The following is a 23,833-nucleotide window of genomic DNA, read 5'->3' on the forward strand; positions in this document are numbered from 1 at the left end:
TGCCATTGGCCTGTGGTTGGATCTTCTGGTCCGGCTGCTGTCAATGGGAATTCCCATTGATTCCACCCCAGGCTGCCGGGAATCCCGCAGCGAGGGTGCGCTGTCAGCAGGACCAGAAGATCATGCTGGCGTGAAGAGCTGGAAGATTTCACCCAATGACTGATTTTTTATGCATATGTATGTGTATATATAGATTTAGAGGTGTGATCAATATAATCTGGATGTACTCAACACTAAAGATGAGTAAAATAAAACAAATGCTGACCTCTACGGGGAGATTATGTAAAATAACATTGACAGCAGATACTCACAGAGTCATAGGGTGGAATTGGGCTCAGCCTGAAACCCTAAAATCCTGCCCGAGGTCAACAGACCTTTCCATGGTTCACCCCTCGCCCGCTCCACATCCCATGGTGGGCGAGGCAGTAAAATTCCAGCCAGAGAGTCACAGAGGTTCACAGCATGGAAACAGGCCCTTCGGCCCAACCTGTCCGCGCTGCCCAGTTTTTACCACTAAGCTAGTCCCAATTGCCCGCATTTGGCCCATATCCCTCTAAACCCATCCTACCCATGCAGCTGTCTAAATGCTTTTTAAAAGACAAAATTGTACCCGCAAAGTCAAAATTGTGCCATCTGGAAGAACACCATCCCATACTGGGATATTCACTTGTGTCACGTTCAAGTCTAATATAATTAAAAACAAATAACATGAAAGAAATTTAATTTTTAGCAAATAATGATGTGTGGGTTAGGTTGATTGGCCATGCTAAATTGACCCTAGTGTCAGGGGGATTAGCAGGGTAAATATGTGGGGTTACGGGAATAGGACCTGGGTGGGATTGTGGTCGGTGCAGACTCGATGGGCCGAATGGCCTCCTTCTGCACTGTAGGGATTCTATGATTCTATGATGCAGACAGCTAAAAATCATTGCCGAGTTTGGGGGGATCATTTGGTAACTCGTAAGCAACGTAATCTCTGAGGGTCTTTATCTAAATATTGAATGATCTGCAATGTTATCTAACACTTTGCTTTTTTGTTGTCCTCTTATCTTCCACAAATCAGGACTTGCATTGGTATTTGTTCTGAGCAGATTTAATGGATGGTTTTACTGAAATAGCACAGATCAATGCTCATGCTGCTGCTAAAACAGTGCTCCATGTTGGTTTTTGTAGAGTTCAATGTATGTGAGCCGTGAGACATCGCTCTGTGAATATCTATATAAATAAAGCAACTCCTGATCGCTTTATAATGTAATGACCATTAAAACGAGGCCACTGATTTCCCTGTGGCAAATTTTGTGATGATTGCTTTTGACACCATTCAGGACTGCAAATAAAGTGAGTTCACCAGTGGAACTCTCACTGGCAAGGACAATCAATCAGCATTGTGATTAGATGAGCGGCGTGGTGGCACAGTGGTTAACACTGTCCCCTCACAGCATCAGGGATCCGGATTCAATTCTGGCCTCATATGACGATGTGGAGTCTGCACGTTCTCCCCATGTCTGCGTGGGTTTCCTCTGGGTGCTCCGGTTTCCTCTCACAGTCCAAAGATGTGCAGGTTAGACTGATCGGCCAGGCTAAATTGACACTTAGCATCAGGGGGATTAGCAGGGTAAATACGTGGGGTAACAGCGATAGGGTTTGGGTGGGATAGTTGTTTATGCAGACCCAATGGGCCGAATAGGATTCTATGATAGAGTTGTGATAAGATGTGGTGGGTGGTCTGTTACAGTTACCGTTCACTCAGGATATCAGCATTGTTGTGGAAACATACACTTTTACATGCATGTTCTCGTATGGAGTTGTAGTCGAGGTTCCATCCTTCTTTCCATCACATAGCTGATCAAGAATCTCTCCTACTCTTGCTGCCTGCCGTTGCCGTGTGTTGGAAGGATTTGCAGGATGACAATCTATCCGTCTAACTGTGTTACGGACACAATTTCCTTGGCTGTCAAGTCCTGGGATGGGACTGGAACCCAGAGGGGATGGGGAGACTCCATTAAATGAGCCACAGAACTTCATCAATAAGGTTAAAGGCAATAGAATTAATATTTGAACCAAAGAATTTTGAGAAATAGAAAGCTTTCAAATACAGACTATCAATAACTCATGGTGTAGGGGGTAACATATTGGCATGGATAGGAGATTGGCGCGTGAACAGGAAGCAGAGAGTAGGCATAAATGGGTCATTTTCTTGGTTGGCCAGATGTAACAAGTGGTGTGCCACATTGGAGAATTCTGGCCATGGTTGCTAAATTTGCTGATGGTACAAAGATAGGTGCAAAGTAAGTCATGAAAAAGATATAAGGGGGCCACAAAGGGACATAGATAGGTTAAGTGAGTGGGCAAAAATCTGACGAATGGAGTATAATGTGGGCAAATGTGAAATAGCGTATTTTGGAAGAAAGAACAAAAAAGTATGATATCTACTTGGTGAGAGATTACAGAACTCTAAATTGCAGAGGGATCTGGGTGCTCTAGTGCATGAATCACAAAAAGTTAGCATTCACGTGCAGCAAGTAACTAGGAAAGTTAATAAAATGTCAATGTTTATTGCAAGGACAGGTGTTTACAAAAGTAGCGAGATTATGCTTCAGTTGCACAGGTCTTGGTGAGACCACATCTGGAGTAACATGTGCAGCATTGGGCTCCATACTTAATGAAGGATTTGATTGCATTGGGAGCAGTTCAGAGACGGTTTACCAAACCAATCCCTGGAACGGGAGGGTTATCTCACGAGGAAAGGTTGGAGAGGTTAGGCTTGTATTCGCTGGAGTTTAGAAGAGTAAGAGGCAACTTGATTGAAACATGTAAAAACCTGAGGAGTCTTGACAGGGTGGATCCGGCGAGGATGTTTCCTCTTGGGAGAATCTTGAATGAGGGCGCCACTGTTTAAAAATAAGACGTCGTCTATTAAGACAGACGAGAAGAGACTTTTTCACTCAGAGGCTGGTGAGTATTTCGAACTCTCCTCTTTAAAAGGAAGCAGAGTCATTGAATACTGTTAAGGCATATATAGATAGATATTTGATTACCAAGGGGGTGAAAGGTTATCGGGGGTTGTCAGGAATGTGGGATTGAGGTTACAGTCAGATCAGCCATGATCTGATTGAATGGCGGAGCAGGCTCGAAGGGCCGATTGGCCTACTCCTGCTCCTAACTGTATGTTCGTAAAGTTTCCTTGAGCTCATGCTGAACTTGATTGGAACTTCTCTCCACGCTTTCCCTATATCTACACGTCCTGTTATGTATCGAATTTCTATAGACAAAAGATCATTGACCTGAAACGTTGATTTTAATTCTCTCGATCAAGATGCTGCCTGGCCTGCTGAGTATTTCGAGCATTTTCTGTCGCTAAGACCCATTATTAGTGGCGCTGCACTTGGATGTAACATGGACTCAACCTGTTCCCATTTCTGATTTTAGCTTCTCTGCACCAAAATATTCACTCTAATTTTTGAATTCTCATTTTAAATTTGGAAAAAAATTATTTTTTGGTGTGACCCTTGCAATCTGCAATATGATCAAAGTTTAATTATTATTGTCACAAGTAGGCTTCCTTTAACACTGCAATGAAGTTACTGTGAAAATCTCTAGTTGCCACAGTCCGGTGACTGTTCGGGTACACTGAGGGAGAATTCAGCATGGCCAATGGACCTAGCCAGCAGGTCTTTCGAACTGTGGGGGGAAACCGGAGCACCTGGAGGAAACCCATGCAGACACGGGAGAATGTGCAAACTCCGCACAGACAGTGACCCAAGCCAGGAATTGAACCCGAGTCCCTGGCGCTGTGAGGCTGCAGTGCTCAGCACTGTGCCACCCCAATTGTCATTAAGCTTGATGATTGGTATGTAGAAATAAAAATGTAAAGAGAATAAGAAAAAAGTATCAACTGCCTTTGATTCAAGGGGCCATTTTAAATTGCTGTCCTCCAATGAGCAGTGAATGCAATCATCAAAATATTTAAATTATTGAAGACATCACAACAAATTTCAGCAGAAGTACCAGACATTGTCAGATAACAGGCAGAAAAATCTAAACAAGATATTTCATCCATCACTCGTATATCCTTTTGCCAGATTTATAGATGTTTTAATGTAACCTGCCAGTTGTGGTGAACCATAGATGGTTAGCACTATGGGTACTTGTACATATGTTACTGTTGTCACTGTTGGGGTTAGGGTTGGGGTGTTCTACCTGTTGGTATTGTTCTGTGGTACACTCCGGTTGGCTCCGCCTACCTGTAGGAGTATAAAGGTCACTGCACTGCCGGGTGACCTTTTAGTCTGGGATTGTATTGTGTATAGTATGCTCCATTCTTGTTACTAATAAAAGCCTTTATTTCCCGGGTACAATCCAGCCTCCCGAGTGATTTAATCGCGCATCACCAGTTCATACTAACAATGAACAATTCCTCATCATAGAATCCCTACAATACGAAAAGGAGGCCATTCGGTCCATCAAATCTGTACCAACCCTCCGAAAGAGCATCTTACCCAGGCCCTATCCCCGTAATCCCACGTATTTACCCTGAACTGACACATCTTGGGACACTATTGGGCAATTTAGCATGGTTAATCCATCTAACCCACACATCGGGCGGCACGGTAGCACAGTGGTTAGCACTGCTGCTTCACAGCTCCAGGGTCCCGGGTTCGATTCCCGGCTCGGGTCACTGTCTGTGTGGAGTTTGCACATTCTCCTCGTGTCTGCGTGGGTTTCCTCCGGGTGCTCCGGTTTCCTCCCACAGTCCAAAGATTTGCGGGTTAGGTTGATTGGCCAGGTTAAAAAAAAAAATTGCCCCTTAGAGTCCTGGGATGCGTAGGTTAGAGGGATTAGTGGGTAAAATATGTGGGGGTAGGGCCTGGGTGGGATTGTGGTCGGTGCAGACTCGATGGGCCGAATGGCCTCCTTCTGCACTGTAGGGTTTCTATGATTCTATGATTCTATGATCTGTCGACTGGGAAAAAAAAAGATCTTTCGGTGTGATCCTCGCAATCTGCAATATGATTAAAGTTTATTTATCAGTGTCACAAGTAGGCTTCCATTAACACTACAATGAAGTTACTGTGAAAATCTCCTAGTCGCCACACTCCGGCACCTGTTCGGGTACATTGAGGGAGAATTTAGCATGGCCAATGCACCCTAACCAGCACGTCTTTCAGACTGTGGGAGGAAACCGGAGCACCCGGAGGAAACCCCGCAGACACGGGGAGAGCGTGCAAACTCCACACAGACAGTGATCCAAGCCGGGAATCGAACCCGGGTCCCTGGCGCTGTGAGGTTGCAGTGCTCACCACAAGCAATCACATAAATTGAACTCTTTAAATAAGTGATCAATATATTTCATTTCAATGTGAGCTTGAGGTCTAACCACGGACAGCCCTCTCTGCCAGCTCTGACTATCTGATTGCAAATCACTTTCAGTTTCTCTCAGGTGTTGGGCAATTTTTCACAATATCAATTATTTCTGAATGGTGATCCATTTGCTCCAATATTGTCACACCGTTTTGTCCTCAACCCTATACTATTCCTTTGGATTATTGCTTCAGTTGTTAAAAGTCCTCTATTCTTCCCTGCTTCTGTTTCCTTATTCAGTAGCCAGGATTTTCCAGCCCCGCCACAGGAGATGCAGGGCACCAGCCAAAAGTCGATCAATTTTCAGCAGGGCCAGAAGATCCAGGCCAATCTCTTCCAGTTCCTAGTCACCCTAGTTTTATGATTCATGTCGAGACTAATAACTTTTGAAAATAAATTTGAATTACCAGTGAACATCTGTACAACAAGATTACAAATTTCAAGACTTTTACTGTAACACACAAACTAAAAGAAACACTGACTAAACATTGTTTAGCGCCCATGATGTGGAGATGCCGGCGTTGGACTGGGGTAGGCACAGTAAGAAGTCTCACAGCACCAGGTTAAAGTCCAACAGATTTATTTGGAATCACGAGCTTTCGGAGCACTGCTCCTTCTTCAGGTGAGTGGAAAGCTCGTGATTCCAAATAAACCTGTTGGACTTTAACCTGGTGTTGTGAGACTTCTTATTGTTTAGTGCAGACTCGATGGACCAAAGGGCCTCTTCTGCACTGTACAATTCTATGATTCTAAGATTGTTTCAGCAGGAAGCCTAAATGCTAATCTACAGAAAAGGCTTCCATTTAACATTTAAAACTAATGAAACCCCCCCCCCCTCTTCCAATGTTTACACTTTACTTTACGGTTATGCTTTAAGTGGACATCACATTCTCCTTAAAACATTCCAAAGTGATTCTTGACCCCTAAGAATTTGCTCCCTTTCTTTTTCTTTCTCAGCCAGGTAACTCCAACTCTCAGAACTGACTTTTGCAGTAAGAGATAAGTTGGAGAGTCTTTTGTCTAGCTGAAGCTAGGCAAATCTTCCGGTCTCCTCCAAATCCTCCCAAACCCAGTCGCTTCAATGCAAGTAAGAACTCCACATTGTATTATTGCATCATAGATACTTGCTGTTGCACTCTCTCCCTCTGCTCTCTTTCAGATTCTTGCAGACTGACCATGAGTTTCAGTGACATCTTTTAGGAAATACCCTGTAGCTCAATCCTATGGTGGCCTCCTATGAACTCTCCTCCTCTCAAAAGCCCATCTCCAGGGCAACATGAATCATATGGGCCTTGTATCCAGGTAGAAATGCTAATTAGCTATCCTTTAAGCTCCTGATTTTATTATACTCCGGAAATTATATGGACAGTTTAATGTATAAGCATTTACAAAACTTGACTTTCCTAACACCTTCCTGAGACAAACTAACAGTCTATCCATTGTCAGCACAGTTGTTTCGGTCATTGTTTACAGGTCTGGACACCTTGCACCCTCTTCCCAGAAAAACCCCTTTAAATTTAACACCGAAGCTTGCTATTAGCAGAATTCAGAACCAGTCACAGGTTATACGAACAAACAAACGTAGCAGGAGTGGACCATTCAGCCCCTTGAACATGCTCTGCCATTTGACAAGATCATGGCTGTTCTGATAATAACCTCAAATCTGTACTCTGCCTACTGCCAGTAACCCTTGCTCGCCAAGAATCTATCCACCTCTGCCTTAAAAATATGCAAATGCTCTGGTAGTTCCAAAGACTCACAATTGTGTATGTGAGAACATTTTGGGTGGGATTCTCCGATCTCGTCCGTACGTGTCCTGTGAGAATGGAAAATTTGGCGCTCAGCCAAAGCGCCGTTCACTGCAGCGACACCGGATAGTCCCACCACAGACAAAGTCAGAGGTTTTCAGCGCTTGTCTCATCTCCATTTTAAATGGGTAATGCCTAATTTTAAAAATTCCCTTCATTCCTCCATTTAATCCTAAATTAAAAGCACAGTACCAAAACTTAACCTTGTATTTGTAACATGAGACAGGATCAGCTTAGCTGCATCATTACTTTGGGCATTTAAACTACAAAGGGTTGTGAACATAGCCCAGTCCATCACGCAAACCAGCTTCCCATCCATTGACTCTGTCTACACTTCCTGCTGCCTCTGAAAAGCAGCCAGCATAATCAAGGACCCCACGCACTTCGGACATTCTCTCTTCCACCTTCTTCCGTCGGGAAAAAGATACAGAAGTCTGAGATCACGTACCAACTGACTCAAGAATAGCTTCTCCCCTGCTGCCATCAGACTTTTGAATGGACCTACATTATGTTCAGCTGATCTTTCTCTACACCCAAGTGATGACTGTAACATTCTAATGTTACAGTTGATGTATTACTGTGCTAACAATGTATTAACTACATTCTGCACCTTCTGCTTTCCTTCTCTATGAACGGTATGTTTTGTCTGTATAGCACAAGAAACAATACTTTTCACTATCCCAATACATGTGACAATAATAAATCAACTCAAAGATCCACCCACTGTTCTACAGTCTTACCATTCTTAATCTCTTAATTATTTAAATTAGCAAAACATTGAAGCAATGTGTTTCCAAGCTCAGATGCCCAAAATCTTCAAGGAACTTCAACATAAACTTCAACATAACTTCAACAGGTGTCAGATCTCTCAGTGGGAGGGCATTTTGGGGATAGTGATCATAATTCTATCTCCTGTACATCAGCATTGGAGAGAGATAGGATCAGTCAAGCTAGGAAAGTGTTTATTTGGAGTAAGGGCAATTATGAGGTTATTAGGCAGGAAACTAGAGGCATAAATTGGAAGGAGGTTTTCTCAGGGAAATGTACAGAAGAAATGTGGCAAATTTTCAAGGAAAATTTGTCTGGAGCTCTACACAGCAATGTTCCAATGAGACAGGGGAGTTATGGTAAGTCACAGGAACCATGGTGCACGAAAGCTGTAGCGAATTTAGTCAAGAAGAAAAGAAAAGCCTACAAAAGGTTCAGGGAGCTCGGTAACGTTAGAAATCTAGAAGAGTATACGACTAGTAGGAAGGAACTTAAGAGGGAAATTAGAAGAGCAAGAAGGGGTCATGAGAAGGCCTTGGCAGACAGGATAAAGGAAAACCCCAAGGCATTCTACAAGTATGTTAAGAGCAAGAGGATAAGATGTGAAGGAGTAGGACCTATCAAATGTGACGGTGGGAAAGTCTATATAGAACTGGTAGAAATGGCAGAGGTACTCAATGAATACTTTGCTTCAGTATTCACAGTGGAAAAGGATCTTGGTAGTTGCAGTGCAGACTTGAAGTGGACTGAGAAGATTGAGCATGTGGACATTAGGAAAGAGGATGTGTTGGAGCTTTTGAAAAGCATCAAGTTAGATAAATCGCCGGGACCGGATGGGATGTACCCCAGGTTACTGTGGGAGGCGAGGGAAGAGATTGCTGAGCCTCTGGCGATGATCTTTGCGTCATCAATGGAGGCGGGAGAGGTTCCGGAGGATTGGAGGATTGCGGATGTGGTTCCGTTATTCAAGAAAGGGAGAAGAGATAGCCCGGGAAATTATAGACCAGTGAGTCTAACCTCAGTGGTTGGTAAGTTGGTGGAGAAGATCCTGAGAGGCAGGATTTATGAACATCTGGAGAGGAATAGTATGATCAGAAATAGCCAGCTGTCCAAGGCAGATCATGCCTTACGAGCCTAATTGAATTTATTGAAGATGTAACTAGACACCTAGATGAGGGCAGAGCGGTAGATGTAGTTTATATGGATTTCAGCAAGGCGTTTGATAAGGTGTCCCAGGCAAGGCTTATGGAGAAAGTGAAGGGGCATGGGATACAAGGGGACATTGCCTTGTGGATTCAGAACTGGCTTGCCCACAGAAGGCAAAGAGTGGTTGTAGATGGGTCTTTTTCAGAGTGGAGGTCGGTCACCAGTGGGGTGCCCCAGGGATCTGTTCTGGGACCCTTGCTCTTTGTGATTTTTATAAATGACCTGGATGAGGAAGTGGAAGGATGGGTTGGCAAGTTTGCTGATGACACAAAGGTTGGTGGGGTTGTGGATAGTGTAGAGGGATGTCAGCAGTTGCAACGAGACTTAGATAAGATACAAGACTGGGCGGAGAAGTGGCAGATGGACTTCAACCCAGATAACTGTGCGGTGGTTCATTTTGGCAGGTCGAATAGGGTGAAAGAATATAATATTAAGGGTAAGACGCTTGGCAGTGTGGAAGATCAAAAGGATCTTGGGGTCCGGGTTCATAGGACGCTCAAAGCAGCGTCGCAGGTGGAGGCTGTGGTTAAGAAGGTGTATGGAATACTGGCCTTCACCAATAGAGGAATTGAGTTTAGAAATCGGGAGATAATGCTGCAGCTGTATAGGACCCTGGTCAGACCCCACCTGGAGTACTGTGCCCAGTTCTGGTCGCCTCATTACAGAAAGGATGTGGAAGCCATAGAACGGGTGCAGAGGAGATTTACAAGGATGTTGCCTGGATTAGGTGGCATGCCTTATGAGGATAGGTTGAGAGAGCTAGGTCTTTTCTCCTTGGAGAGGCGAAGGATGAGAGGTGTATAAGATGTTGAGGGGTTTTGATAGAGTGGATTCTCAGAGGCTTTTACCCAGGGCTGAAATGGTTGCCACAAGAGGTCACAGGTTTAGGGTGCTGGGGAATAGGTACAGAGGAGATGTTAGGGGTAAGCTTTTCACTCAGAGGGTGGGGGGTGCATGGGATCGGCTGCCGGTGGTGGTGGAGGCAGATTCGATAGGGTCTTTGAAGAGACTTTTGGATAAGTTCATGGAAGTTAGTAAGATAGAGGGTTATAGGTAAGCCTAGTCGGTAGGGACATGTTCGGTGCAACTTGTGGGCCGAAGGGCCTGTTTGTGCTGTAGCTTTTCTATGTTCTATAAAAATGCATCAACCGTTGTGTGGAATTCGTACCCCAGAGGACCGAGATAGGGCCACAGAATTGACAAACCGACAACAGAAAAAAATGTTGTAAAATTTAAAATATTATGAATACCCAGAAGTAAATTATCCCACCAAAGCTAATATTTAACCTCTGATGGACCTCTTCACGTTCCCTCCAAACATGAACCAGTTAATAAGTCATCAGCATGAGGTACTAATCTACAAGTTTTTTTTGATCCCAATTTGCCACACGTGGATGCTCATGCTTGAATCACATGTTTGTGAACTACATATCTGTACTCCGTCAGAGTACTTCTGTGAAGTCATTCCAATTAAATATTTTTAAAATATATATCTATACTCAAAACTGGATGCTGAGTCTTGTTAAGTAATTTAAAAAGCTATCTTTAAAAGGATCGAGATGAGAAAATAATTATTTGATCCAATGGAAATGTTATTTCAGGGAAAATAATGGCAGTAGTAAAGATGGTGTTGTACCAGCCAATGTCTCAATACAAATAGAGTCAAAGCACAGGCGTTTCCTCTTTTCTCCAACCCATAACTATCAAAGAGAGCTTTGTTTTGGTGTGTGGAGTTTTCTCATTGCAAAAATGTATGAGATGCAAGAACTCATCACAAGACATTCATCCCACTCAATCATGCGCACTCGTTGATGCCAACATTCTCAAGGGTTGCTGCAGTGTGCTGTACACAGCACATTCTCAGAGTAATGCAACTACAAGAAGACAGAAAGGACCAAAAAGCTTTGGACCCTCTGCCCTTGAAGGTGAACTTCTTTTCTGACTCCACTGAAGTTTCCAGAGTCAATGGCACGGCGGCGCAGTGGTTCGCACTGCTGCCTCAAAGCAACAGAGACCTGGGTTCAATTTCAGCCTTGGGTGATTGGATTCCCCGTGTCTGCGTGGGTTTCCTCCGGGTGCTCCAGTTCCCTCCCACAGTCGAAAGAAGTGCAGATTAGATGAATTGGCCATGCTAAATTGCCGCTTGAAGTCCCAAGATAGAATTACGGAATCCCTACAGTTCAGAAGGACACCATTTGACCCATTGAGTCTGCACCGACAACAATCCCACCCAGGCCTTATCCCCATTCCCACGTATTTACCCTCTCGGCCCCCTGACACTAAAGGGCAATTTAGCAGGGCCAATGCGCCTAACCCACACATCTTTGGACTGTGCAAGGAAATTGGAGTATCCGGAGGAAACCCACGCAGACATGGGGGGGGGGGGGGGGGGGGGGGGGGGGGGAGAACATCCAAACTCCGCACAGACAGTGACCCGAGGCCAGAATTGAACCTGGGTCTCTGGAGCTGTGAAGCAGCAATGCTCACCACTGTGATGTGTAGGTTCGGTGGATCCGCCATGCTAAATTGCCCCTTGGTATCTAAAGATGTGTTGGTTAGATGGGTTAGCCATGGTAAATGTGTGGGGTTACAGGTATAGGGCGGCGGGGTGGGCCTGGGTAAAATACCCTTTCAGAGAGTCGGTGCAGACTTGATGGGCTGAATGGCCTCCTTCTGCACCGTAGGGATTCAATGGAAGACAGCATCATTAATTTTAACTAATACTACAATATGGGTGAATGTTGAACATTTCCACAGTAAGCGGGAGAAGGACAGAGGGTTGGCACAGAGTGATCAAGAATTTAAGCCAGGTATGTGGAGGCAGTCCAATCCCAAAAGATGCAACTCTGCTTATGATCGAGCAGCTTTGTGAAAGAGATGACCCAAAGAAATTTAGGATAGAAGGTGTCAATCTTAGAAGCCTCCAGTCAAGGCCCTATCATGAAGATCCCAGCAGATTCCAGTTCCACTCCAGCTGTATCAGGGTGCCGGTATCTCCCCAGACATTCAGATCATTTCCCACAACAGCTTTGAGTCATGAAAATCCAGCTGGTGAAGTCCTCCTCATGGTTCTATCGATCACATCATAACCTTGGTGGTTGTCAACTCAAAGCCCACTGGAAACTGAGCGCGATAGCCCTTCCACCTTGAAGCTTTTGTTCCTCAAACCCCAGAGAAATTAACAGAGGAATGTGGAAATCTGTACTGAATGCTCTCAAACATTTAAGTATCAGGTACATTACATTTTAATGGATCCATCTATAAGTTGTGCAATCTACAGATTATGGCCATGATGTGGAGATGCCGGTGTTGGACTGGGGTGGACAAGATGGGAGGTCAGACGACACCATGTTATAGTCCAACAGGTTTATTTGAAAATTACAAGCTTTCAGAGCGCTGCTCCTTTGTTGACTTCACCTGACGAAGGAGCAGAGCTCCGAAAGCTTGTGATTTCAAACAAACCTGTGGGACAGTAACCTGGTGTCGTGTGACCTCTCAATCTATAGATTGTCAGTGGCGATTATGTAATTACATGGAATTGTAACAACATGACCAGAACCTCTTTTCCTCAAAAAATGTATCTGTCAGACTTGATTTTCTGTAGTTAAGTTTAAAGTTTTAGTTTAAAGTTTATTTCTCAGTGTCACAAGTAGGCTGACATTAACACTGCAATGAAGTTACTGTGAAATTCTAAAACTAAAGATCATACGAAAATAAATATAATTATTTTAAGCCAGTGAAAATGAAGCAATTACATGAATTTTAAAAAACTGTTTTTAACCAACCTTGCAATGACAGATAGTCACATAATGCATCTTGTTCCCTGTAGTCCTGCTCCTGAAATTTTCCATTTGTGTCACTGAGATTTTGTCGCAAATGATTTCCTTCTGTCAAATTTTGTCCCACTTCTATTCCTGCAGGTGGGGAGCAGGATGTATGTAGCTTTAAACTGTCCTCTTGTACGGTTTTCTGTTCCATTTCTAATACAGACAGCGGGAGAATCCTGTGATGGAGTTGAGGGCTAGATAATCCTGAGGTCAAAGGGGATGCAACGGGCGACACATGATGCGTATTGTTAGCAGCACACAGATTGTTAAAAATATTACTACATCCTGTTAATAAAGATGGAGAAACGGTTTGGTTCAAATTCTCCCCCAGGGAAATGCCATCAGCAGATTCAAGGGGCTTTTGAAACGTTTTCTCTTTCACTTGTAGCGTGTCATCCCTTAATGAGCTTTTATTGTCACAAGTCCGATTGGTTCCACTCACACGCGACTTGCCCTTTTCCACTCTGTGCCATTCACCTGCTTCATGAAATTGGTCAGTCTCAACGACATTTATCAGGTGCTTGTTGACATACTTACTGAGCGTCTGGGAATCTGCACTCGTTTGTACTTCTCCCTCGGCCGGTTCACCGACCCTTCTGCTGCCGTCCAGCTCTCTTCCACACGTCATCGAGCTCTCACCTTCCCACTCTGTCACAGGTAGTGTGACAACATCGCAAATGGTCACAGTTTCACTCTGCATTGCAGCCACCACTGTAGAAATATTTTGTCCCGCGCTGTAACATTTCACTGACGCATCCGCAAAAGGGGCGCCATTTTTGTCTTCTTCTGGCTTCGGAATAGCCGGCACAACTTTTCGCACGACCATGCCTGCGTCCTGTATTTTGACAACCACCCTGGCTGCTCCGTTCTCCTGAGTTAATTCATCTCTGCAGCGATGGTTGTTATTCTCTGACGTTGGATTTGTCAAGCACATGCTGGCCTTGTCAGGTAAGTTCTGAGTTGTCTGGTTCATTTGCGAGCAACTATCCTGCTGTCCTCCCAGGAGTTTTATGGTGTCCTGCAGATCATCCAACAGACTGTTGCTACCGGTCACTAAATCTTCAGTAAGAAGTACATCGTCGCGCTCTGACATAAAGTTGCAAACATCGGTACCTCGTCCAACTGCTCTGGTGTCATCCTGAAAATCCAAATTGTCCCTTGCTAGCTCCGACTTGGCCCTTTTTGTTCCTGACAGTAAGTCAATACCCATCGTGGCTGGCTGGAGATTTTTGCTTTTACTGTAATTAACTGGATTCAGAGATGCACCCACAGTGGTTTTGATGCAAACTTCACTTCTCGGCAGTGATACTTCTTTTGCTCTCACAGTGGAACGTTCCGATTCCACAAGAGACTTATTTTTGACAGTTTTGCATGAAGGCTCCTCAGTGTTTTCTCTTCTTCTGCCAAGCTTTTTCAGCTTTTTCTTCTTGGCATCAGGTTTCTTGCAGTCAGAAGTCATTGACACTGAATGCTGCAGGTCACTGCAATCTTCTTCCCGTTCACTGTGCTTATTTTCTGTCTCCTGAGTGTCTTCAAATTTTCCATCTTGATTTCCCATCTTCAAAGCTAGGCTGTAAGCCTGCCTTGTGCTTGATGCTTCAGCAAGTATTGATTGTTTTTCAGCTGGCCATAAGGGCGTCGTGCGCAGTTCCTTAACAGCGTTGGTTGTAGCAGTTTGCTTCTGAATATAAGCAGTGTTGTCAGAGCACAAGCCTCTCTGTTTCGCACTGCCTGGCTCCTCCTTTGCTCGTTTGCTCTCTGGAAAGCAGTTTACGGAGCTATTGAACAAAGTGCTGCACTTGTAGGGAATCCATCTGGCTTCGCCTCCGAGGCAGTAGACATTGATGAAGCAGAATTCTTTGATAGGTTTGTGCAACTGCTGGTTTGTGTGAGTGTCTTCCATTCTGTCCAATGCATCAGCTATTTACACAATTAAAGTGATCAGAGTTTGAGAAGTCCCATTAAAACAACACATCCAATAATTAGGCTCCATCGGAAACCTGATTTTCATCTTCACTGCGTTGTCATCTGTAAAAGAAGAATTTAATAGGATATTTTTATTGCCGTAATCACCATTATGTCTCAATGCTGGCAAAATGTTACAGGACTGGAATATCATTTCTCTTTATTTTTGGGGGCACGAGAGGAGATCCTCCCATCTCGGAGATGTAAAACAGGCTGGATTAGCGCGATTTGCGCTGGGTGTCCTGCGCCGAGCGCGTCTCCCGGCGCCGGATTTCCGGAGCGGTCAGTTCTGCACTGGCAACAGGCACGGAGTTTCATTACATTTCAGATTTTTTACACAGAGAGCGTTGGGTGCCTGGAACTCACTGCCGGGGGAGGTGGTGGAAGCAGATACGATAGTGACTTTTAAGGGGCTCCTTGACAAATACATGAATAGGATGGGAATAGAGGGATATGGTCCCCAGAAGGATAGGGGGTTTTAGTTCAGTCGGGCAGCACGGTCGGTGCAGGCTTGGAGGGCCAAAGGGCCTGTTCCTGTGCTGTAATTTTCTTTGTTCTTTGTTTGTTTGTTCTTTATATGCAGGGATTGATTTAAATATATTTTAAATATAATTAGAGGACCCGGGACTGAAGTCCCCGGGCCCACCAGCCTCTCCCCCATCCTGCCAGGAGTGTTTCACTCCAGCGGTGATTACTATAGCTCCACGCTTGCGGGGAGCTGGCAGCCCAACTTGCTGGAGTGAAGGGGGAGGGGGGGGGGTGGTGCCAAATGAGGCCCCCAGAGTGCCAGGCACTAGGGGAATGCACCCTGGACATTGACACCTTGACAGTGCCACCCTGTGCCCTCTGGCACTTCCCAAGAGTCAAAGTGCCAATGCCTAGGGGGCACCTTGGCACTGCCCACCAGGCATGGGACAGTACCAAGGAGGTGGGGCCTGATAGGGGCAGGGCCTGATGGGGGTGGGGCCTGATGGGGAGATCGGTGGGGGGTGTGGATCCCGCTGCCACTCTGCAGTCGGGATCCGTGGGGGGGGGAAGGAGGGAGGCCAGCGATTGGGGCTGTCCATTGGGGTGGGTGGGTGGGGAGGTGTCGGCCTGCCAGAGGCGATCGGTGCTGCGGGGGTGGAGGGGAGTTGCCAGTTGTGGGGGGGGGGGGGGGTGAGAGATTGGGGTGCGGGACGGTGGGGGGGGGTCGAGGCTGGGCCCAGGCATGCTTGGGGGGACCAGCAATCAAGCTGTGGGGGGGTCGGGGGCCGGCGATGCGGGGGTCGGAGGGCCGGCGATGTGGGGGTCGGAGGGCCGGCGAGGCAGGGGTCGGAGGGCCGGCGATGCGGGGGTCGGAGGGCCGGCGAGGCGGGGGTCGGAGGGCCGGCGAGGTGGGGGTCGGAGGGCCGGCGAGGCGGGGGTCGGAGGGCCAGCGATGCGGGGGTCGGAGGGCCGGCGAGGCGGGGGTCGGAGGGCCGGCGAGGCAGGGGTCGGAGGGCCGGCGAGGCGGGGGTCGGAGGGCCGGCGAGGCGGGGGTCGGAGGGCCAGCGATGCGGGGGTCGGAGGGCCGGCGAGGCGGGGGTCGGAGGGCCGGCGAGGCGGGGGTCGGAGGGCCGGCGAGGCAGGGGTCGGAGGGCCGGCGATGCGGGGGTCGGAGGGCCGGCGAGGCGGGGGTCGGAGGGCCGGCGATGTGGGGGTCGGAGGGCCGGCGAGGCAGGGGTCGGAGGGCCGGCGATGCGGGGGTCGGAGGGCCGGCGAGGCGGGGGTCGGAGGGCCGGCGATGCGGGGGTCGAGGGCTGGCCTGCGATTGTGAAGGTGGCAGAACTCATTTGGGAGAATCGCCCCCACGATCTTTGTTAATTCACACTTGGCTCTGATTCTCGGAGTTGGCAGAAAGCCAAATGCAGCTCACTATCAAATTCAGTTGAACTATAAAATAACCACAGCTGCAAAAGTAGCAAAGGTAACATCGCAATAATTGTCAAATTAAAACTTTCTGCATCGTTATGCATCAGAGGATCAATAACTCCCATTCTCCTGAGGTACGGTCGCAGGATCATGGAATTGGTACAGCTCAGGTGGCGGCCATTCAGCCCAAATGACCAGAGGCTATTCTCCAGGGGTGGCACGGTGGCACAGTGGTTAGCACTGCTGCCTCACAGCGCCAGGGACCCGGGTTCAATTCCCAGCTCGGGTCTGTGTGGAGTTTGCACGTTCTCCCTGTGTCTGCCTGGGTTTCTTCCGGGTGCTCCGGTTTCCTCCTACAGTCCGAAAATGGTTAGGTGCATTGGCCATGCTAAATTCTCCCTCAGTGTACCCGAACAGGCGCCAGAGTGTGGCGACTAGGGGATTTTCACAGTAACTTCATTGCAGTGTTAATATAAGCCTACTTGTGACTAATAAATAAACTTTCCCTTTGAGGGGGAGAGCTGACTGTTGATGACTTAACCTGAGGTTCACCAAGCCTTAGGCGAGGGGCAAGGTTGAGAAGGCGGGGCCTTCATGAATGACCTCAGCCAGTCAGCGAGTCTTACAGCACAGCAAGGGGCCCTTTGGCCCATCATGTCTACGCTGGCCATTAACTACCTATCTATGTTAATCCCAGACGGTACGGGAACAGAACCCATACTGTTGGTATCACTCTGCATCACGAACCAGCCATCCAGCCAGCCGAGCTAAACCAATCCCCATGAACCAGGGGAGGCTACACACCAACTTGGATTCATGTCTGTAGCCACAGAAATGCCTGTCTATTCTCCTAACCATCGAAACGTATGGAACACATTGAACTTTGAATTTTTCTTAGATGAGAAGTTATAGGATGTCAGTCCTGGCAAACATTCACTTTCCTATTTTCACACACACTATCATCACCTCACACAGCCATGTGGCAATGTGCTCCAATCCTGTCTATTGCAATGAAGTGCCCGATCTCTCCTTATGTGCACATCTGAGTTAAAATATGTTTTAAAAACACACCATGGTGACTGTTGGCTCCTTCCATTCGTTTGAAAAGGTGAGAGTTCAGCACTGGTACGAGTTTTAAAATGGTTTTCTTTTTTGAAAAGTAAATCTAAGAACTGAACTGAAACTGAACTGAACTGAACATCCTAAAACCAAAATATATTTTAATCCTTATCCCATTATTGGAAGTGTTTTTCACATGCTGTCTCTGTCGAGAAAAATAATCCTTGCAGCTGCTGCTATGGGACACTGTTGCTTGCCTGTATTGTGTACCCTTCAGGAATGCAGTTAATTTTTAGCTAACCCATCATGCCTTCTGATTCTACATGTAGTCAAGTTAGCTACAATTGGTCAACTTAGCAAAGTTAGTTAACCCCAACAGTCTAGCATTTAAACGTAATTGTGCATCGGCAGAAATATCTTAAAATTAGGTTTTTGCATTGACCCGAAGCAAACAGGGCTGTGCACACACAGGATCCCTCAGTGACTCTGTTCTGGCCCTTGCTGCTCTCAGGTGGTGGGGAACAACCAACTCTTCATCTCATCAATGGATTAAAATAGCAGACTGGGCAGGGATGGCTCCAGGCAAGGCGAATTGCATATATGAAGAGGGCCCTGCTAGCTTGGCTCGGATGTCCATCGCTAATATAAAATTGCAGTCAGCCAAATCAGTGCAAAGAATAATAGTGGGGAAAGTCCCCCATTCAATTTTAACTCACTGCTTGGGTTCTGACAGGTGGGAAGAGTTACACACAAAATAAAAAGTATTTTATCTAAATTGAGAGCATTGGCAGAGATTTTAAGTATAATTAGAAATGGTGCAACCTCTGCTACAGTGCCCTTTGTTGCTAGATGCGTGAAAATAAATCCCAAGTGCCCATTTGATAAAGCAAATTCATAAGAACATAAGAACATAAGAAATAGGAGAAGGAGCAGGCCATCTAGTCCCTCGAGCCTGCCCCGCCATTCAATAAGATCATGGCTGATCTGAAGTGGATCAGTTCCACTTACCCGCCTGATCCCTATAACCCCTAATTCCCTTACCGATCAGGAATCCATCTATCCATGATTTAAATATATTCAACGAGGTAGCCTCCACCACTTCAGTGGGCAGAGAATTCCAGAGATTCACCACCCTCTGAGAGAAGACGTTCCTCCTCAACTCTGTCCTAAACTGACCCCCCTTTATTTTGAGGCTGTGCCCTCTAGTTCTAGTTTCCTTTCTAAGTGGAAAGAATCTCTCCATCTCTACCCTATCCAGCCCCTTCATTATCTTATAGGTCTCTATAAGATCCCCCCTCAGCCTTCTAAATTCCAACGAATACAAACCCAATCTGCTCAGTCTCTCCTCATAATCAACACCCCTCATCTCTGGTATCAACCTGGTGAACCTTCTCTGCACTCCCTCCAAGGCCAATTCAAGAGCCATCGGTCACAGAAAATGAGATCCACCTACAAATACCTGACGAATGGCGCCCCTTGGCATGGCTGTACAATTTAAGAGCAATCTACCCTTCAGAGTAGTCAGCTTGGGAAGAACGCTGAGAACTCTGCATTGTCAATGGGCTGACAGATTACAATAACATTTTGACTGAAGGCTGTTTATCACTAATCGCTTATTTAAAGAAAAATCTATAATTAATATTTTCAAATAAAATTCAATTCGCCTCATTTGGATGGAAATTCAATATCATTCAAAAAAAAGAATTGAATGAACAAGTACTTTGTTACTGTGAAAGATGTGCAGGTTGGGTGGATTGGCCATGCTTAATTGCCCCTTAGGCGTGAATTTTCCCGTTTCGTCTGCCATGTGAATCAATGGGCTATTCCTGGGACCATGGAAACGTCCGTAGACCTCGTGCAGGATTTTCCGGTTTCGGGGCGAGCGTGGTCAGAAAGTCCCGCCCTTAGTGTCCAAAGATGTGCAGGTTAGGTGGATTTAACCATGGTAAATGCTCTGGGTAGGATTCTGAGTCGGTGCAGACTTGATGGGCTGAATGGCCTCCTTCTGCACTGTCGGGATTCTATGATTCTATGACTGTGCTGTGAAGGATATGGAGACTACAGTAAGAGTTTTAACAACACCAGGTTAAAGTCCAACAGGTTTATTTGGTAGCAAACACCATTAGCTTTCGGAGCACTGCTCCTTCGTCAGATGGAGTGGAAATGTGTTCACCCCAGGCCAACGCCAGCATCTCTACATCAAGGATAAGGAGGCCAGCAAGACCAAATGAAAGAGAAGTGATATTTGGAAAGCAGGTTAATTGGGATTTTTAAAATGCAATATTTATTTTAGATTATGTCAACGTTTCCTCATCAGCTCTCCGTTACCGTGTTGGGGGGGTTGGGTATAAGTTCATTGAGGGGCAAAATACAACATAGCAAGTTAAGAAAGATGAATTATAACATATTATAACATATAACGAATTATAACTTGTGACAGAGGAGAGAAATCCATTGCGGGCACATACACCTTGCATGAATATACATCCATGCATCCGAAGAGTCTATGCAAAGCTGAAGAGAGTTTGCCAAATGGGGCTTAGCACAGAGAGCAGAGAACATTAGCAAAAGGACCTGAAATAAAGGAATTCAATATAAAAAGAGGATTTGACAGATTAACTAGACGCAAAGGAAATTCAATAAAAAAAGATGATTAGTAAGTTTGCGGACGACACAAAGGTTGGTGGATTGCTGATAGCGATGAGGACCATCAGAGGATACAGCAGAATATAGATCGGTTGGAGGCTTGGGCAGAGAAATGGCAGATGGAGTTTAATCCGGACAAATGTGAGGTAATGCATTTTGGAAGGTCTAATGAAGGTAGGAAATATACAGTAAATGGCAAAACCCTTAAGAGTATTGATAGGCAGAGGGATCTGGGCGTACAGGTACACAGGTCACTGAAAGCGGCAACGCAGGTGGAGAAAGTAGTCAAGAAAGCATACGGCATGCTTGCCTTCATCGGCCGGGGCATTGAGTTTAAAAATTGGCAAGTCATGTTGCAGCTTTATAGAACCTTAGTTAGGCTGCACTTGGAATATAGTGTTCAACACTGGTCGCCACACTCCCAGAAGGATGTGGAGATTTTTGGAGAGGCTACAGAAAAGATTTACCAGAATGCTGCCTGGTATGGAGGGCATTAGCTATGAGGAGAGGTTGGAGAAACTTGGTTTGTTGTCACTGGAACGATGGAGATTGAGGGGCGACCTGATAGAAGCCTGCAAGATTATGAGGGGCATGGACAGAGTGAATAGTCAGAAGCTTTTTCCCAGGGTGGAAGAGTCAATTACAAGGGAGCATAGGTTTAAGGTGCGAGGGGCAAGGTTTAAAGGAGATGTACGAGGCAAGTTTGAGGGTGGTGGGTGCCTGGAACTCGTTGCCGGCGGAGGTTGTGGAAGCAGATACGATAGTGAGTTTTAAGGGGCAGCTGGACAAATACATGAATAGGATGGGAATAGAGGGATATGGTCCCCTGAAGGGTAGGTGGTTTTAGTTCAGTCGGGCAGCACGGTCGGTGCAGGCTTGGAGGGCCAGAGAGCCTGTTCCTGTGCTGTAATTTTCTTTGTTCTTTGTTCTATATAAAAAGGGGCCCATGCAGCAACACTGTTTTACACTCACTTGTTATCAAGTTGCAATGGAATATTACAGTGTATTGAGAGCAATATATCATTGTGTGAATGCATGTGTGTCTGTAAGCCAGATGTACATAAGGAAATATAGTCCAGTGAACCCTTTTGGGTGGGAAATGGATATGTAAAAATGACAGACGACTTAGTTGCAGAATGTGTATCATATTTGGGAAATCCTCTGGTCAAGAGCCAAATACATCTCACTGATGAAGGATAGAGACCTGAAAAGTTTCTGTGTCATTGGCCAAATATAAATCAATGGGGAAAAATGACAAGGTGATATTTCATAGTAACTGAAGTGGTTTTAAGGCACTGAAAGATGTTAGTAAGAGAACTGTTGACAGAGATTATATTGGTGTATCTGTTGCTTTGATCTCATAATGTTATGGCTCCTGCTCTGCCCAAGACCGCAAGGAACTACAAAGGGTCATGAATGAAGCCCAGTCCGTCACGCAAACCAGCCTCCCATCCATTGACTCTGTCCACACATCCCACTGCTTTGGAAAAGCAGCCAGCATAACTGGCTGTACTGTGTACAGTCCTTATTTGAGAAAGGATATACTGGCACTGGAGGAGGTGCAGAGGAGATTCACTAGGTTGATTCCGGAGTTGAGAGGGTTGGCTTATGAGGAGAGACTGAGTAGACTGGGGCTATACTCATTGGAATTCAGAAGAATGAGAGGAGATCTTATGGAAACATAAATGATTATGAAGGGAATAGATAAGATAGAAGCAGGGAAGTTGTTTCCACTGGCGGGTGAAACTAGAACTAGGGGGCATGGCCTCAAAATGAGGGGGAGCAGATTTAGGACTGAGTTGAGGAGGAACTTCTTCACACAAAAGGTTGTGAATCTGTGGAATTCTCTGCCCAGTGAAGCAGTTGAGGCTACCTCATTGAATGTTTTTAAGGCAAGGATAGATAAATTTTTGAGCAGTAAAGGAATTAACGGCTATGGTGAGTGGGCGGTAAGTGGGGCTGAGTCCACGAAAAGATCAGCCATGATCTTATTGAATGGCGGAGCAGGCTTGAGGGGCCAGATGGCCTACTCCTGCTCCTAGTTCTTATGTTCTTATAATTAAGGACCCCACACTCCCCGGACATTCTCTCTTCCACCTTCTTCCGTCGGGAAAATGATACAAAAGTCTGAGGTCACGTACCAACCAACTCAAGAACAGCTTCTTCCCTGCTGCCATCCAACTTTTGAATGGACCTACCTCGTATTAAGTTGATCTTTCTCTACACCCTAGCTATGACTGTAACACTACATTCTGCATTCTCTCCTCTCCTTCTCTATGAACAGTATGCTTTGTCTGTATCGCGCGCAAGAAACAATACTTTTCACTGTATGCTAATACATGTGGCAATAATAAATCAAATCAAATAATAATGTTAAAAACAAAAAGAAGAAAAACTTGGGTGGCACAGTGGTTGGCACTGCTACCTCACAGTGCCAGGGACCCGGGTTCAATTCTCGGCTTGGGTCACTGTCTGTCTGGAGTTTGCATGTTCTCCCCGTGTCTGCGGGGGTTTCCTTCGGGTGCTCCAGTTTCCTCCCACAGTCCGAAAGATGTGCTGGTTAGGTGCTTTGGCCATGCTAAATTCTCCCTCAGTGTACCTGATCAGAGGCCGGAGTGTGGTGACTAGGGGATTTTCACAGTAACTTCATTGCAGTGTTAATGTAAGCCGCCTACTTGTGGCACTAATAAATAAACTTTAAACTTAAGTAGGGGACAGTAGAATAAAGTGAGATGAGGACCACAAGGGGAGAAACCATCTCGGGCAGTCAAACAGGACAAGTAACTATAATGGAATTTATTATTAGTCAGAGTGATGTATGTGAAAAGACAGATATTATTCTGTGGGGCTGCGTTCACTCTGGGATAAAGGGCAGTATCTCGAAATTGCGGATAACGTGCGTTAGGATTGATCACTCTTCGGTGATTGTGGAGCCCTATTTTGGATCCACAGGTTCTTCTGCAATGGGGCCTTTTGCTGTTCTTGAACTTGTGGAATTCGCAGCCCTGGGTTCTCTCTCCTTCCTCTGCCGCTGCCGTTCTGCCGCGGTGTTGACCGCTGAGCCTCGAAGCGGCTTGTGCCTTGATGGACCAGGTGGAGCCATGCCGAGTGGTCCACAACCCTCTCTTCTCAGTCAGTGGTGTTGATGCCTCCATGCTTTAGGGCAGCTTTAAGCTTTTCCTTATACGTTTATCTTTGGCCACCCAGAGAGCGCTGGGCAATGGAGAGCTGGGAGAAGAGACCCCGGCAAGAGAGGCGGCTTTCGGGCATCCGGGCATAATGGCCCAACCGTCGGAGTTG

The 23,833-nt window shown here is 46.0% G+C and overlaps 1 protein-coding gene across 2 annotated transcripts in view; it reads right to left on the reverse strand.

Annotated features, from left to right (window-relative positions):
• The window catches only part of LOC144506920 (formin-like), a 285,230-nt gene extending 270,301 nt beyond the window's left edge, over positions 1-14,929 (reverse strand). For both annotated transcript variants that reach the window (XM_078233301.1, XM_078233299.1), the window contains exon 1: positions 12,929-14,929. In XM_078233301.1, the coding sequence (XP_078089427.1) occupies positions 12,929-14,873 (1,945 nt within the window). In that variant the 5' untranslated portion in view covers positions 14,874-14,929. The remainder of the gene's footprint in view (positions 1-12,928) is intronic.
• Between the last annotated feature and the right edge of the window lie 8,904 nt (positions 14,930-23,833).

This window comes from Mustelus asterias, chromosome 18 (genome assembly GCF_964213995.1).
Source record: "Mustelus asterias chromosome 18, sMusAst1.hap1.1, whole genome shotgun sequence".
Lineage (NCBI taxonomy): Eukaryota > Metazoa > Chordata > Chondrichthyes > Carcharhiniformes > Triakidae > Mustelus > Mustelus asterias.